The sequence below is a fragment of the Vicia villosa genome, linkage group LG4 (assembly GCF_029867415.1).
Source record: "Vicia villosa cultivar HV-30 ecotype Madison, WI linkage group LG4, Vvil1.0, whole genome shotgun sequence".
In the NCBI taxonomy this organism is placed as follows: Eukaryota; Viridiplantae; Streptophyta; class Magnoliopsida; order Fabales; family Fabaceae; genus Vicia; species Vicia villosa.
The window spans coordinates 23260557-23274436 of record NC_081183.1 but is presented as its reverse complement, the minus strand read 5'-3'; the positions used below and the strand labels follow the sequence as shown (position 1 = coordinate 23274436).

The following is a 13880-nucleotide window of genomic DNA, read 5'->3' as shown; positions in this document are numbered from 1 at the left end:
TTTTGGCAAAATATCCTTTTTGGTCCCGTATGTTAACCTCAGAGTTCATTTTGGTCCCTTAACTTCAAAAAGTTTCATATTGGAACTTTTTGAAGTTAAGGGACCAAAATGAACCCTGAGGTTAACATACGGGACCAAAAAGGATATTTTGTCTTTATTTTTTTATGGTTGTATTGTATGTATATTTTGGACAGACATCTTGTTTATTGCATCATCTTTTTTGATAGTACATGTTTCGATTAGGTAAAGAAAATAAAATAACATCAATAACAAACAAACATAGTTAACAAACATCAGATGACAAAAAACAAACATAAACAGTACTCTGAAACATGAAAACCTAGACACTAACAGATGACTCTGGAAGATTCAGACACTTCATTATGTCGTCCACGGTTCTGCGGATCTGCGCGTCCAACTCGGTCGCACCTTTAGTTATCCTACGGAGAAATGATTTTCACATGGCCTTCACATCTTCATCATTCTTCAACTCATTTAGGTTGAATTTCACCCTTCCATTTGTATCAATCCAGCCCTCCCGAAACACAATCATTGTCGCCCTTCTGTTATCGGAATCAGGCAGCAAACTATTCAACGTTTTTTTCAAGGTGGCAAAGGATTTGGGGCCATCTGGACTCTTGGTTTCAACAGCAGGGTTGCGGCCATTAAAATACACGACTACATTAATCAAATAATGAGGAAGAGACATTTTGTTAAGGTATGTTATCCAATAACCCTAAGACCCTTATTCATACAAATGGTGATGCATTCTAGACCACACATATGTGTCGGTGCAATAAAGACCCTCCAAAAGTGTCGGTAAAATCTCAACCGTTGAAAAAATCTAATATTGAAACATACCGAAAATTTCATTATAACTGAAATTTATAGTACCTTCCATAAATTTAAAATTTCCGATATTCCAAAAATTTCAAATACACTACCAGAAATTTCCGCGTAATATACCGAAAATTCTTTGTATCTCATCAGAAGTAAATTTGAAATAAAAAATAATAATAAATTGGAGGGTGGCATTTTGTGAAAGGGAAATAATGGGCCATGTTGGATCTAGTGCTCGACACATGACCCCGTCCTCTTATGCTCAAGTTCGTTCCATGTTACTTAGTGACTGCATAGTTAATTACTCACTGGCTAAAGAAATTAACAATCTCTCTTGAGATAACATTAATCACAAATCTATGATATTATTGATCATATCTTATTTATATTTAGGATTAAGTACATGCTTAATTCCAACAAAAGTATAAATTTTTAAGTTTAGTTTATATTAAATATTTATTGAAATTTTAGCCCTTTATATTATTGCAGTTTGCAAGACTAATCTCTATTAATTTTTAAAAATTATAAAAAAATAAATAATGTTAATAAATTATCTCTAAAGGGAAATAAAGATAAAAATGAATTCATTCTTTAAATGACTAAATTTAAAAAGGTAATGACTAAAACATGTTTTAAAAAACGGCCATAGTCGTTCGCATTGTGATTTCGGTCGGTATAGGTGTCGCGACACTGACTGCGATCATCGCGGTATAAATTAATCACAATTTATTCTTCAATATAAAAAATAGTAATAACGATACCGACATTAACACCTGTCAAAACCATTTTGTCGTAACCATTTTTACGGTCGCGGACATTTTTTTAAACTCTATTAAGCCTTATATTTATAAATATTTATATCATTTTATACATATATATACCTTGTTGACTCTTGTCATCATTTTCTATTAGTTTCTCATAAAATCAAATCATGGTCTCATTTTCTATCTTATGAATTGATAATCCAAATTCCTACACTTATTGAATTGATGACACAAGAGTTTTCACTTGTCCAGCATGTTTCAATTAATGCCAACATTCTTCTAACATATTTTTTTCTGCTCCTCCACTTGATATTTCCCTTTTGTTTGATAGGTTAAACCAAACATTCCTAATAGTATCCAGACAACTTAAAATAATTATTCAAATTTAAATATTCCCTTAATTTTTAGTCTATGATCAATTCATACTGATATTTATTTCGTTCAATATTTATTATTTCTTGGACAAACCAAAACTTGTGAGGTATAATTAATAGAAGGCCGTGTATCATGTGAAATGTTGCAGACATGGATCTCGTTGCACATTTAATAGGGAACCCAATGAATCTTGGTGTATATATAATACTAGTCTGCATTTTCTGATTTTCTCTATTAATGAAAATTGATTTTGAACTACACTTGAGTCTGTAGTTCCTTCAAATATGAGCACATACTCGCTTCGAGCTCACAAATATTTACTTGTTGTGATTTTCTTCACGCTGTTTTCGATCGGTTGGAGCCTTAGGGTGATCCCAAATCACGGTAAGCAACAAGTTTTACAATTTACATATGTTTGAAACTAAAACATGATAATGATGTTTTTCTCATAGTTGCATCAGTAGTATGTATCATGCGCAAAATGAGCAAAAATATACAAACTCTGAATAACAACACGTTCGAGAATATGACATATTCTGTTTTTTCTTCTCGTTTTCCAGCAAAGTTAACGCGCTTGCAAGAAGAGAAATCAGAAATTAGAGGCGAAAAGGTTTGGCACATTTAGTTTCGATATTGTATCGAAGGGAGTGAATGGTTAATTGATGTTTGGTGTTTATGTACTTGTGATTTTGTAGGAAGAAACAAGAGAAGACAACACGGCGATGGAACTCTACCCGAATGGTTCTACGATTCCAGATTGTTCGCATGCATGTGGACCATGTTCGCCTTGCAAGAGGGTTATGGTGGGTTTCATCAAATGCGCCATGACAGAGTCGTGTCCTATCGTTTACAGATGCACTTGTAAAGGCAAATACTACCATGTTCCGTCAAACTGATCGAGATGATCATAGTTATTATTTTTGTTAGAAGTTTTGGATCATTGTTGTAATTCGAAGAAAGTGATGATGAGTTTTGAGTTTTGTTTTACCATTTGATATGCTTAGATTGGTTAGGAATGTTAGAAAAGGAAAACTTTATATTATGATTTATGACTCTATCTTTTGTTGCTTGCTTGTTTGTCCTCTGTCAATAAACAACTCAAAAATTAACATCAGGTAAAAGATTTAGATATTTACATCAAAAACAAAAATAAAACCATCCATACATGATTGAATGAATAATTCTTACATGAGCAGTTCATAAGCTATCTAGTGATCCAAATATATGATAACCATAGCACCAAAAAAATCGATAGAGCACCCCTAAGGTCTTAAAAAATCGATCCGCGATCGCGAAAACCCACGAATAAAACGGTATCGGAAGATGGTGATATGGATACCACTATTCACCGTTTTTAGGTTAAAGAACAAATTGTGATTAATTCACAATGCGACGACCACAGTCAATGTTACAACATCTGTACGAACCGAAAATCGCAAAAGCCTTTACGCAACTCTACACAGGAGAAACACCATTCTAGATGGCGAATGACTCAAATGCAATGATTCTTATAGAGATTGATCCTTTAAGTTGACAAAGAGAGTTTGTTGAATAAATAAGCAATGAACTGACACTTAAAACCAACATGTTTCTAGTTGAGGAACTTTAAAAGAAGCACATACCAGAGTATACGCCACAAAGTGTGGTCGAGTGCAACCCTTTCCTCTTATGAAAAGAGAAGGACTAGACTGAAACTTCTCCTTAAACAAAGTGACTGAGTCTTAAGATACTCTCCTCTAAATGAGTAATCATTTATATTTAATAGCATAATCTTAGAAACAAGGTGAAAACGATCATGTAAAAAATACATCAAATAGCTCCTAGTTTGGAATCACATAATACTTAAAGAGATATTAAAAGATAACAAAATTTTGGGATCCCTGCCCCCTCCCCTGAAGGTGTCAAGTTTCCACCTCGCATATCTAAGACGAAAAAGTTTTCAGTTTCCCCATATCATAAGACTCACTGGGCCAAAAGTGCACAATTTCCGCCTCAACACAAAATCACCCAAAGCAAAAGGTGTTCAATCTCCTCCTCGCCATATAACCCCAAACCGAAGAATGTTCAAATTTATATTTTGACGGAATGTCCAAGACAAAAGGAATTCAATTCCCTCTAAGCCACCAACAGGGGGGTCCAAGTGACACTAAAGTCACCTTTTTTGGTTTTCAAATCCTAATCTTCGAATGCACGAAGGACATTTTTGGTTTTCATAAGAGTGGCTGAAAACACATCGGACGGGAAAAAGCAATGGCCTTAGAATATAACAACATAAACCTGTTGCTGAGCTTATTATGAATCATATTAAAGAAAGAAAAAATCCATTCTAATTGTAAGGAGTATCAACATAAAAATAATCACCTGCCCCTATGTAATGGTATTGATTACGATTTTGAAATTTCTTAAAATAAATGGAGATATTATTCCTAAAGTTTAGAAATATAAATGAAAACATTTAAGAATAGTGATAAATATAGTGACATGTATTTTATGTATTTGCATTCTAAAACTTTAGTAATACACATCTCCATTTATTTAAGAAACAAATTGATCCTCAGAAGGCATAGTGAGAAACTCTCCCTGTACTTATGTTCCAATATGGAAACATGAACCCTAAAACTTACTATTTACAAAGATGCAAACTAACTGAACAGTAGAATGTTGGCAGCTTCAGAGGGAATCCACATTGACAGCCAAAGCATCGGGTAAAAGTACTTCCCTAGGATTGGTAGATCTTCAACCAGATAGCATAATTGAGGCATTTCAACCAGTCCATTCTCACCCGTCGGAGGTCACCGTTTATGTTCACTACAGATCATAACAGACATTTCTAGGTACCACGTATTTGAATCCTCATTTCACAGGACGTACACCAATTGTTTTCACACGAAAACGGTACTGAGGAAAAGATTCATCTTCTTCATCTTCATCATCTTCGCTAGAATCATTGTCAACACTGTCCCACCGTGCATAGTCCAGAGCTGAGTGTCCTTTAGGTTTTGGAATTGTTTGCCATCCTTGCTCTGCTGATTCGTTGTTTAGTGGTCTAGGAATTTTAAGCTCTTCCATTGACTTTTTAGGCTCGTTTATTTGGTCTCTTTCCTGTTTGGATGAAAACTTGGGGTCTGTTTCTTTAGGGGTACATTCAATACTAATTACACCTTTGCCAGGCTCAACCTTCTGATCTATCCTAACATTAGAAGCTGTGGCATGTTTCTGTCCGATTTCTTCCTTCGTTTGCTCACCTTTTAGCATCACCTCATCCTTCTCATCTTCCTGTTCCTCAAACTCCTCTTCTGACTCAGGTATTGGAGCAAGTGACTTTCCTTGATCAAGAAAAAAAAGTACCATTTTTTAGTACCAGCTGATTAAGTAATTTAATTACAGTGACGAAATTATAGGCCTATAGTGATACGCTATTCGTCTATAGCGCGCTATTGACAACATAGATTACATGCAACTGAAATGAAAACATAAGAAATAAGGGAAAACACCTTACCAACTGTGTCTTCAAGCGTGCGTGAAGGTTTTGATATACCTCGGAGGATGGATTTAACTCCAAGAGTCTGTTGACATCAAAAAGTGCAGAATGGTACTCCTTCAGGGTCACCAGTGTTTGAGCCCGCAACATCAATGCTCCACTGTGATTGCTATCAAGCTCAAGTACCGAGGTACATTCTTCTGCTGCCTGAAATGATAGTAACCATCATTGATTGCATCGCAAATATTTCAGCAAAAGCTTACAACTATGGAGGGAAATAGACAAGAAAAGGCATATTTTCAAAGTCTGAAATCCTATTAAATATTTCACTATGCTTGACTAGGATTAGGTAGAGGCTTAAAGCTCAAAAAGGTACAGCAAAAAGTAGTGTAAGCTGGTACGCAAGCACCAATTTGTTGTTCACGGGTATGTAAACGAGTTATGTTTCTATGATCACAGATTCACAGGTCTAGATAAATCCCATTGCCACAAAAAATGGATACCAAAAGATCATGAATTGAGAATGGGACTGTAAACTAATAAGATTAATAATACAACATCAATAAAACAGCCAATTTGTCAGCAATACTCATTACAAATACAAATAGTATATCTTATCGTTCTACATAGCTACAAGTAAAGAAAACAAACAAATTTAATTCAACTAAGCAATTCACAATTCACAAATCATAATTTTATACATAGCTGCAAAAAAAGTTAACCGGCAAACCCAAATAACTAGAATTCCTTAAATACCATAAAAATATTTGAACATCCTAAGAAATGTTTATAAAGCTATAATTAACTTCGATAGTTCAATAAACCTTAAAAATTCAAAAAGTTTCTCTCTCAAACAATTTATCTTTGTCTTGATCCTCACGAGTTTGACAAAAAGAGAAGTGTTCGAAACCAAGAATTGGATTCCAAAGAAAGAACACTCTTTATTAAAAAAGGGGAAATAACCTGAGAGCAAGCTCTCCTCAAGGGTTTCCCCCTTCACACTAGAGTTTCTACTCTATTCACAATTAATTACAATGTCCAATAATTACTCACTCTACATTGAATTCACCTATTTATACCAATAACCCACCCTATAACAACCTCAACTAACTAACTTCTATAACAACCCTTAACTACTTTAACTACTCTAACTAATCACAATTCTTTTTTTTCCGACTAGCCTAGTCGTTGGAATTCACTCTTTTTAAAGGTGAACAAATGAGATGTTGCAGGTTTGAACCCGCACCTACCAACTGAATTGGCTTAATAGGAGAACTAAACTATTCTACCAAGTCTAGTCAATTATGCTTCCAACTCAACCTAGAATCAAACTCAATCCCTCCAAATCGATTCAACCATAACTAAAACCCAATAAACTGAACCTCCTAAACTAATTCATCTCAATACGATAAATTAACAGGAAGCTCTGAATCGATACAATAAGAAAACGAACCTTCTTGAAATCATGAAGCTTAAGGAAACAAGCAGCACGATTACTATGCAAAGCGATCTTCTGCGGATTCGTCTTCGCCATAGCGATGGCTTCCGTGTAGAACCCTAACGCCTCTTTGTAGACTCCGTCACGGTACATCTGGTGACCCCGTTCGATCTTGTTCGACGCCATAGATTTTCGAATTCGAGCATAAAATTGTAACAAGAATTTGAATTTGAATCTGGTGAATTTGTTTAATGGAAAAAAAAAGAGAGATTGATTGAGATTTGATAGGTTAGTTTAGTGACAGCTCGCGTGTAGAGAGAGGAACGGGATTTGATGAAGAAGGTGTTTGAAGTGATTCCTTCAACCAATTATTGCGGGTTTTTGGCTCTTCATGTTTTTCAATTTTTTAAGAAAACGTGGCACCTCTTTAGTTTTTTTTTTTTTTTTTACAAAATGGCACCTCTTTAGTTAAGTATAAAGTAGTAATGAATAAAAAAAAAAAGAAAATTAGGATTTTTTTTTTTATTTAAAATAAGATTTCATCGAAACAAAGAAAACACACACAAAAAAAAACAGAGGAACTAGACCAAAATCCTCTCAAGAAGAAATGAACCTAAAAAAAGGTAGACCTAGTATATTCTTTATAAAATGTGCTCTCAAAAAATCTGGAATGCAACTATAATTAGTGTATTCAGACACCGTTAGACCAATGTCAGCCAAAGAATCCGCACAACTATTATCTTCTCTAAATATATGAGAAGCCACAAAATCCATACTGTCAGTGATATTCACACAATTGATCAACCGGTTCCGGACTTGCCAAGGCACTTTAAAAGGCAGAGAGAAAGCTTTAACCACAGCCACATAATCAACTTCTAACCAAAATCCTACGCCAACGCTTCTCATGGGCGAATTCCACCGCCAACATGGCACCAGTTAGTTCGGCAATGAGAGAATTAGAAACACCTCACAGAACTAGCAAATACCCCGAAAAACCTACCGTCAAAATCTCTAGCAATACCCTCGCAAGTCGAAGGCCCGGGATTCCCAGAAGAAGCATTGTCACAATTAATCTTGATCCAATCCCAAGGATGCGACTTCCAAATAACTTCCACAATTCTAGGAGCACAAGGAGGCTGAATAATGATCCTAAAATTCTTCAAAATCTCAAAATCAGAAATATTTAAAAAAGACAGAGTCTTACTAACATTACCAACTAACCCACAGGCTGAAGCTATCCCGACAATGGAAACGGAAACAGGAACTGAAGGATAGAAAAACACTTAGAAAAGGGGAGGGGGTTTGAATAAGTGTGACTTTAAAAACTCTTAAGATAAAAACAATTGCACAATGATTTTTATCCTGGTTCGTTGTTAACGAAACTACTCCAGTCCACCCCCTTAGATTGATTTACCTCACCTGAGGATTTAATCCACTAATCAACCTTGATTACAATGGTTTTCCACTTAGATACCCTCTAAGTCTTCTAGAGTATTCTGATCACACCTTGATCACTCTAGGAACCTTTTACAAATAAATGTAAAACAAATTCTTACAAGAGTATAGAAATGCTTCTTAATAATCTATAATCACAACTATGATATTTCTCTTAAGTTCTAAGCTTAAATCTCACTAAGATATTACAAATGAAGTGAGGTTGAAGATGAAGTTTGAGAGCTTTTAAATATGACAGCGTTTCTGTATTTTTGCGCAAGAGTTGTGTTTTCAGCTTCTCATCAGAACTTCTATTTATAGGCGTTTTGAGAAGATGACCGTTGGGAGCATTTAATGCGTTGCGTGATCCGTACAGCATTGCATTTAATGTTTCACTCTTTTGTCAACTACCTCAAGCCTTGCTTTTTCTGCTTTAACTAACTTTGCCTTTAATAGCTTTTAACGTTCCTTTTGTCAGTCAGCGTAGCCTGTCATCCTGTACTTGCTTATGATCTGATGTTTGTAGATTCAACGTTTGAATATTGTCGCGGGCGAAAAATCGTTTTGTTTCCTCTTTTTTGTGGATGAGACACCTGATGCCTTCTTTGGGCTCGAGTGCTCAAAAAAATGATTTTTCTTTTGTACCGACCAAACTTTTTATTATTTCCAAAGGAGGAAAAGGAAAAAAAGCTGCAATAACCTAAAAGTGGGGGGAGAGATCTTTGGGTAAGAGGGTTGGTTATACGAAGGGAAGGTATTAGCACCCAACGTATCTATAGTACTCTATAGGTTTCTTTGTTATGTTTTATTCCATTCTTGTTGTGGTGGAGGTTCTTGTGAAATAGGTGGGACCTAAGGTGTTTGTTTGATTATGCTCGCAAAAATCATCGCGATCCTCTGCATACATATCCCCTAGAGGGAATCAGAGCATCTGTAGCTCGGGGTCTACGGGTGCTAAGGTTTGAATGGTTTTTTTTGTTTTGTTTTGCTCGCCAAGGATCGACCTTGTGCCTACGTATTCTCAAAGGGATGTTGAGAAAGTCAGAGCAATCGTAGTTCCCACTTATGCTAGTGGAAGCAAAGAAAAATAGACAAATGTCGTCTAAATGCTAGATGTATCTAATCTATATCATCACATACATCTGTTTGATTTTGTTTAAAAATCTTTTCATTATAAGCCCGGGGCCATGCCACTTAGGGTGCTTAGAATGATAAAGATGTTTTTGTTTGTTTAACCAGCCTTATGGAAAAAGTTTCAATGAAGTCAGCCTTGTGACAAAAACTTTGATTAATCAGCCAGCCTTGTGGCAAAAGTTTCAATGAAGTCAGCCTTGTGACAAAAACTTTGATTAGTCATCCAGTACGGTGGTAAAACAGTTTGATTGATTAGCCAGCCTTGTGGCAAAAAGAAATTTGATTGATTAGCCAGCCTTGTGGCAAAAAAGTTTGATTGATTGATTGTTTGTGATGATATATAAGAGATACTCCTAGTATAGAGATGAAAAATGTCTAATCTCCTAGGGTATTTGATTTGGATATTGGGGATGCTTATAAGAAGCCCGTGGGTCCTTGTACGAAGCCCAAGAGGAGGCTATCCGAGGGTCCTTGCATTGTAAGCCCAAGAGGAGGCTATGGGAGGGACAATCCGGGGTCCTTGCATTGTAAGCCCAAGAGGAGGCTATGGGAGGGTCACTCGTTTGTACAAAACCCAAGGGGAGGCATGGTATAGTTGGTCTGAGCTCTTAGAGCGATTTCACCGAGAAACCATACTCTATGTCCTAACCTAAACTAGTGGAGATTCTTTGCACGAAGCCCAATAGGAGGCTATGGGGAACCTAGTGTTGTACTAAGTTGAACAAGCACACATATCACAAGTATGAACAAGTACGAACAAACATGAACAAGTACATGAACAAATATGAACATTTATACATATATGACAAAGTGCGTGTATATAATGGAGTTTATGAAGGAAATATACCTGTAAGCATGATCCATTTGTATACACAGGGCTCGGGACTCACACTCGGGGAGAGGTCCACTTGAATTTATTCAAAGCTATGTAAACAGGTATTTACAAAGGGGCTCGGGACTTATACCTACATGGAGGCCCATGGTATTTTTGGGAAGATTTAAAGAAACCTTCATTTTTTGGTTTGTTATTAAAGTTAAAAAACGCATTGATTGAGATATGTACAAAAGGCGCACAATGAAATACCTAATTTCATGTACTAGAGTGGGTATGTACAAAAGGGGCTTGGGACTTATACCTACGTGGAGGCCCGTGTTTTATTTACAAAACATGGTTGACTGTTTATTTACAGACGCGTTGTTTGAAAAAACGGTTTGAAGATTCGTTTTGAAAGAGTTTTCTGTACAAAGAAAAACTGTATAAAGAAAAGGAAAGGGACTTATACTCTCTAATATTCGAGAGGCCCACTTTGTTTTGAAAATCAATTGATTAGTCAAAAGAATTTAATCAAAAAGAAGTGGTTTATCGTTTAAAAAAAAAGAATCGCGATCGCTCGTTTTAAAACGATTTGAATTTGACAAAAGTCAACTTAATTAAGTTAAAACAAGTTTTAATACTTAATTAAGACCTAAATGATTAGGGTTTGATCACAAAAAAATATTTACAAGTGATTAGGTTAAAAATTTAAATGAAAAACAATATTTAAAGTATTTAAAAACACTTAAAAATGTATCATTTTAAACCTAATTAAAAACACATTAAATAAATCCTTTTTTGTGATGTTTTTTAATATTATCAAAATAGGTATATTAAATAAGAAGTGTGTAAAAAATGAATGAAAAATGAATTGATTTGGTTAGTTAAATAATTAGATGAAGTTTGTAAAAAATTGAAAGAAAAATAGTGCTAAAAAAGAAGGTTTGGTCCCTTGGAGTGTTGAACTCGTGACCTTGAGGTTACCATTCAAAAACTTAGCCAACTGGACCACGCGCGTGGTCTGTTAATACTTGCAACGAATTAAAATATATTTTGAATCAATTTCCAAATTTCAGTTTCAAAAATATGGCGCCAAGAACACAAACCCAATTCAAATTTGAAAATTCTGAAAACTGGATTGTTTTGATCAAGTGAATAGCCTATCTTGCTCGATTTTGGACGAGGAACATGATGGTACCATTTAATTCCATTTATTTTCACTCTAAGATCATTAATTTTCTGATGAACACGAAGAACCCTAATTCCCTAATTCAATCTGAAATCGTGTTTGTGCAAGATAATTGGCAATTGATTGAGGGTTAATGATCTATGCATGTGCAGAAACAAGATAGTATGGCAGTTTTTCATTTATGATGCATGTATGATAGAGTTTGAAGTTCATGAGGCTTACCTTCAAAAACGGCCAAACTGGAAATTGAAATCGTGCCTGGAGGTGTTACAGATGTTGTTTCTTGATCTGGACAGCATCAATGGACCTTATGGAACATGTTTGAATGCTTGGAACAGTTTGAATTCACCTGAGCTAAGCTATGGAACCTGAACTGCAGTTGCTTCAAGTATGAATCGAATTTGAAGATGGAGATGTTACAGGTCATATGTGAGTGTTTGGATCATTCATATGAAGTATATGGAAGGTGTTAGAAGTGATAGTTTGGACAGAAATGGCCTGGATTTGATTTTGACATGATAAGGCTCTCTTTATGCAAACATGGTGGTTGAAGAGTGATTCTGAGATTTAGGTGTTTTTGGGGTGTGTGGATGGATCAAACACATCACATTTGATGTTTATGAGATGTTAGAACCCTCACTTTGGTCAGAACTTCAAAGGTTTAGAGGTTGAGAATTTTACCTCTTTGAAACTTAAGAAACTTGCATTCTAAGAAAGAAGAGAGAAAACCTATAATTGTGAGGTTTTGGTGTGATTTGAAGAGTGATTTGAACCTCTATTTATAGGGCAAGGATTCTGAATGCAAAGCTCTTGCAAGTTGATCAAGAAGTGATGATTTGGCTTAAGAGATAAAATGGAATCTTTTACATTAAATGCAAATGGTTAAAAGTGACTTAACCATGGTTATTTTGCCAAGCTTCTTATCTCTTCCATTCTGATCTTCAAATCAGAAAATATCTTCAATCATTGCATCTATGCATCATTATTTGGATCATTTGGCAATTTGGTTCATAACTTTGGCAAAATGACTTGAAATTTCAAGTGAAAAGTTCACTAATGGCAAAATTCAAAACCATAGCTACACTCCATATTTTTTCATGCTCTTGGACATTTTGGAAAGCTCATGTTACACACTTCAAAAGCTTAGTTGAAAGTTTCTTCAAGACCTTTAAGGAAATGGGTGAAAAAGATCCATGAACTTTGAAGAGAATGAAGTTTTAAGTGAAATTTTCCAAAGGTACCAACTTTGAAGCATCATATCTCTTAAATGGTTGATCTTATGGAAAAAATTTATATGTGTCAAAGTTGTTTATTGGATCAAAATCTACAACTTTCATGTTGGAAGTTTTTTTCAGTTTGTAGGTGAAATTTTGAGTTATTCCCTTCCAAAGTTTGGAAAAAACCATGAAAAACACTTAGAAAAATTTTCTAAGTATGAAAGTCAAACTTTTGACTTTTTGATTCTTGGTTGATTTTCTTGATTTTCCTTGATCAAATGACTTCTCATATCATATATTGATGACTCAAAACTTCAAAAGTCATGGTTGACCAAAATTCCCCAAAAGTCAATGGTGATCTTGTACAGTTGACTTTTTCAGACGAATCGCGTTTCTGGAGATTTCAAATGAAACAGGCTATCCTCATCAAATGAATGGTATGAATGGATCATATTGAAGCATTTGAGGATATTGAGCCATGGTTTGAGTTGTGACACCATGTCCTGATTAAAAAGTCAGTGGTTTAGTGAATTAGGTCAAAAAACCCTAATTGTCGACCTGATGAAATTGATGACTGTAGGTCTTGAATTGAGATGCAATTTCCATGGGATATTGTCATAGGGATTATTTGAGGATGATTGAAACCTTTGATTGACTTCCTGGGGGTTTTTATGGTTTCCCAAATGTGATCCCTGATTTCAGTCCCTGATAGTTCAAAACCCTGATCTGAGGATTTGTCTGATCAATCTTTGTGCAGAAGATGTTATGAGCCAATGGATTAAGTCAAAATGATGCACTTGGGGTCTTGAGGTCATGTCCCAAGTCATTATGTCAATCTCTGAGCAAAAGTCAAGAGTATGCTATCTTCAGTCAAAACCCTAATTCAGTCGATTCAGAGCCTTTGAGCTTGTTGAAATGAATCTCTGAGGAACAAATGTTGATTGTTGATGAAGATGATTCATTTGAAATGAAGGGAGAACAAAACCCTAATTGATTGTTACTTGTACTGATGAGTGATTTCCTGATTAAATCCTGCTGAGTCACAAGTAGCAAACACAAGCTATGCAATTTGTTAGAGATGCAAATGATGCATATGCAAATGATATGAGGTGGTATCTTAGGTCAAAAATTGGGGTATGACAGATGCCCCTATTTAAGTTTCTTCAACCTGAGACATGAAGATTGAAAATCTTC

General features: G+C 35.3%; 2 protein-coding genes across 2 annotated transcripts; one reads left to right on the top strand and one right to left on the bottom strand.

The window, feature by feature from the left end:
• The first annotated feature begins 2204 nt into the window (after nt 1-2204).
• LOC131594640 (protein EPIDERMAL PATTERNING FACTOR 2-like) lies at nt 2205-3001 on the top strand. The gene is made up of 3 exons (XM_058866818.1): nt 2205-2363; nt 2540-2589; nt 2675-3001. Exons 1-3 carry the CDS (start codon nt 2264-2266, stop codon nt 2873-2875), a joined length of 351 nt encoding a protein of 116 aa, XP_058722801.1. The 5' UTR covers nt 2205-2263; the 3' UTR covers nt 2876-3001.
• A 190-nt stretch (nt 3002-3191) lies between these two features.
• LOC131594639 (uncharacterized) lies at nt 3192-7284 on the bottom strand. Its single transcript, XM_058866817.1, has 3 exons — nt 6914-7284; nt 5479-5667; nt 3192-5300 (listed from the first exon to the last, which is right to left on the bottom strand). The coding sequence occupies exons 1-3, from the start codon at nt 7082-7084 to the stop codon at nt 4833-4835; spliced, it is 828 nt and encodes a 275-aa protein (XP_058722800.1). The 5' UTR covers nt 7085-7284; the 3' UTR covers nt 3192-4832.
• Nucleotides 7285-13880: the final 6596 nt, after the last annotated feature.

Excerpts from the sequence above, each read along its gene's own strand:
- LOC131594640 (XM_058866818.1), top strand. The coding sequence starts at position 2,264 with ATGAGCACATACTCGCTTCGAGCTCACAAATATTTACTTGTTGTGATT. Across the intron at positions 2,364-2,539 it reads TAGGGTGATCCCAAATCACG|CAAAGTTAACGCGCTTGCAA; the intron begins GTAAGCAACAAG and ends CTCGTTTTCCAG. Across the intron at positions 2,590-2,674 it reads CAGAAATTAGAGGCGAAAAG|GAAGAAACAAGAGAAGACAA; the intron begins GTTTGGCACATT and ends GTGATTTTGTAG.
- LOC131594639 (XM_058866817.1), bottom strand. The coding sequence starts at position 7,084 with ATGGCGTCGAACAAGATCGAACGGGGTCACCAGATGTACCGTGACGGA. Across the intron at positions 5,668-6,913 it reads AGCTTCATGATTTCAAGAAG|GCAGCAGAAGAATGTACCTC; the intron begins GTTCGTTTTCTT and ends CTATCATTTCAG. Across the intron at positions 5,301-5,478 it reads CACGCTTGAAGACACAGTTG|TCACTTGCTCCAATACCTGA; the intron begins GTAAGGTGTTTT and ends GATCAAGGAAAG.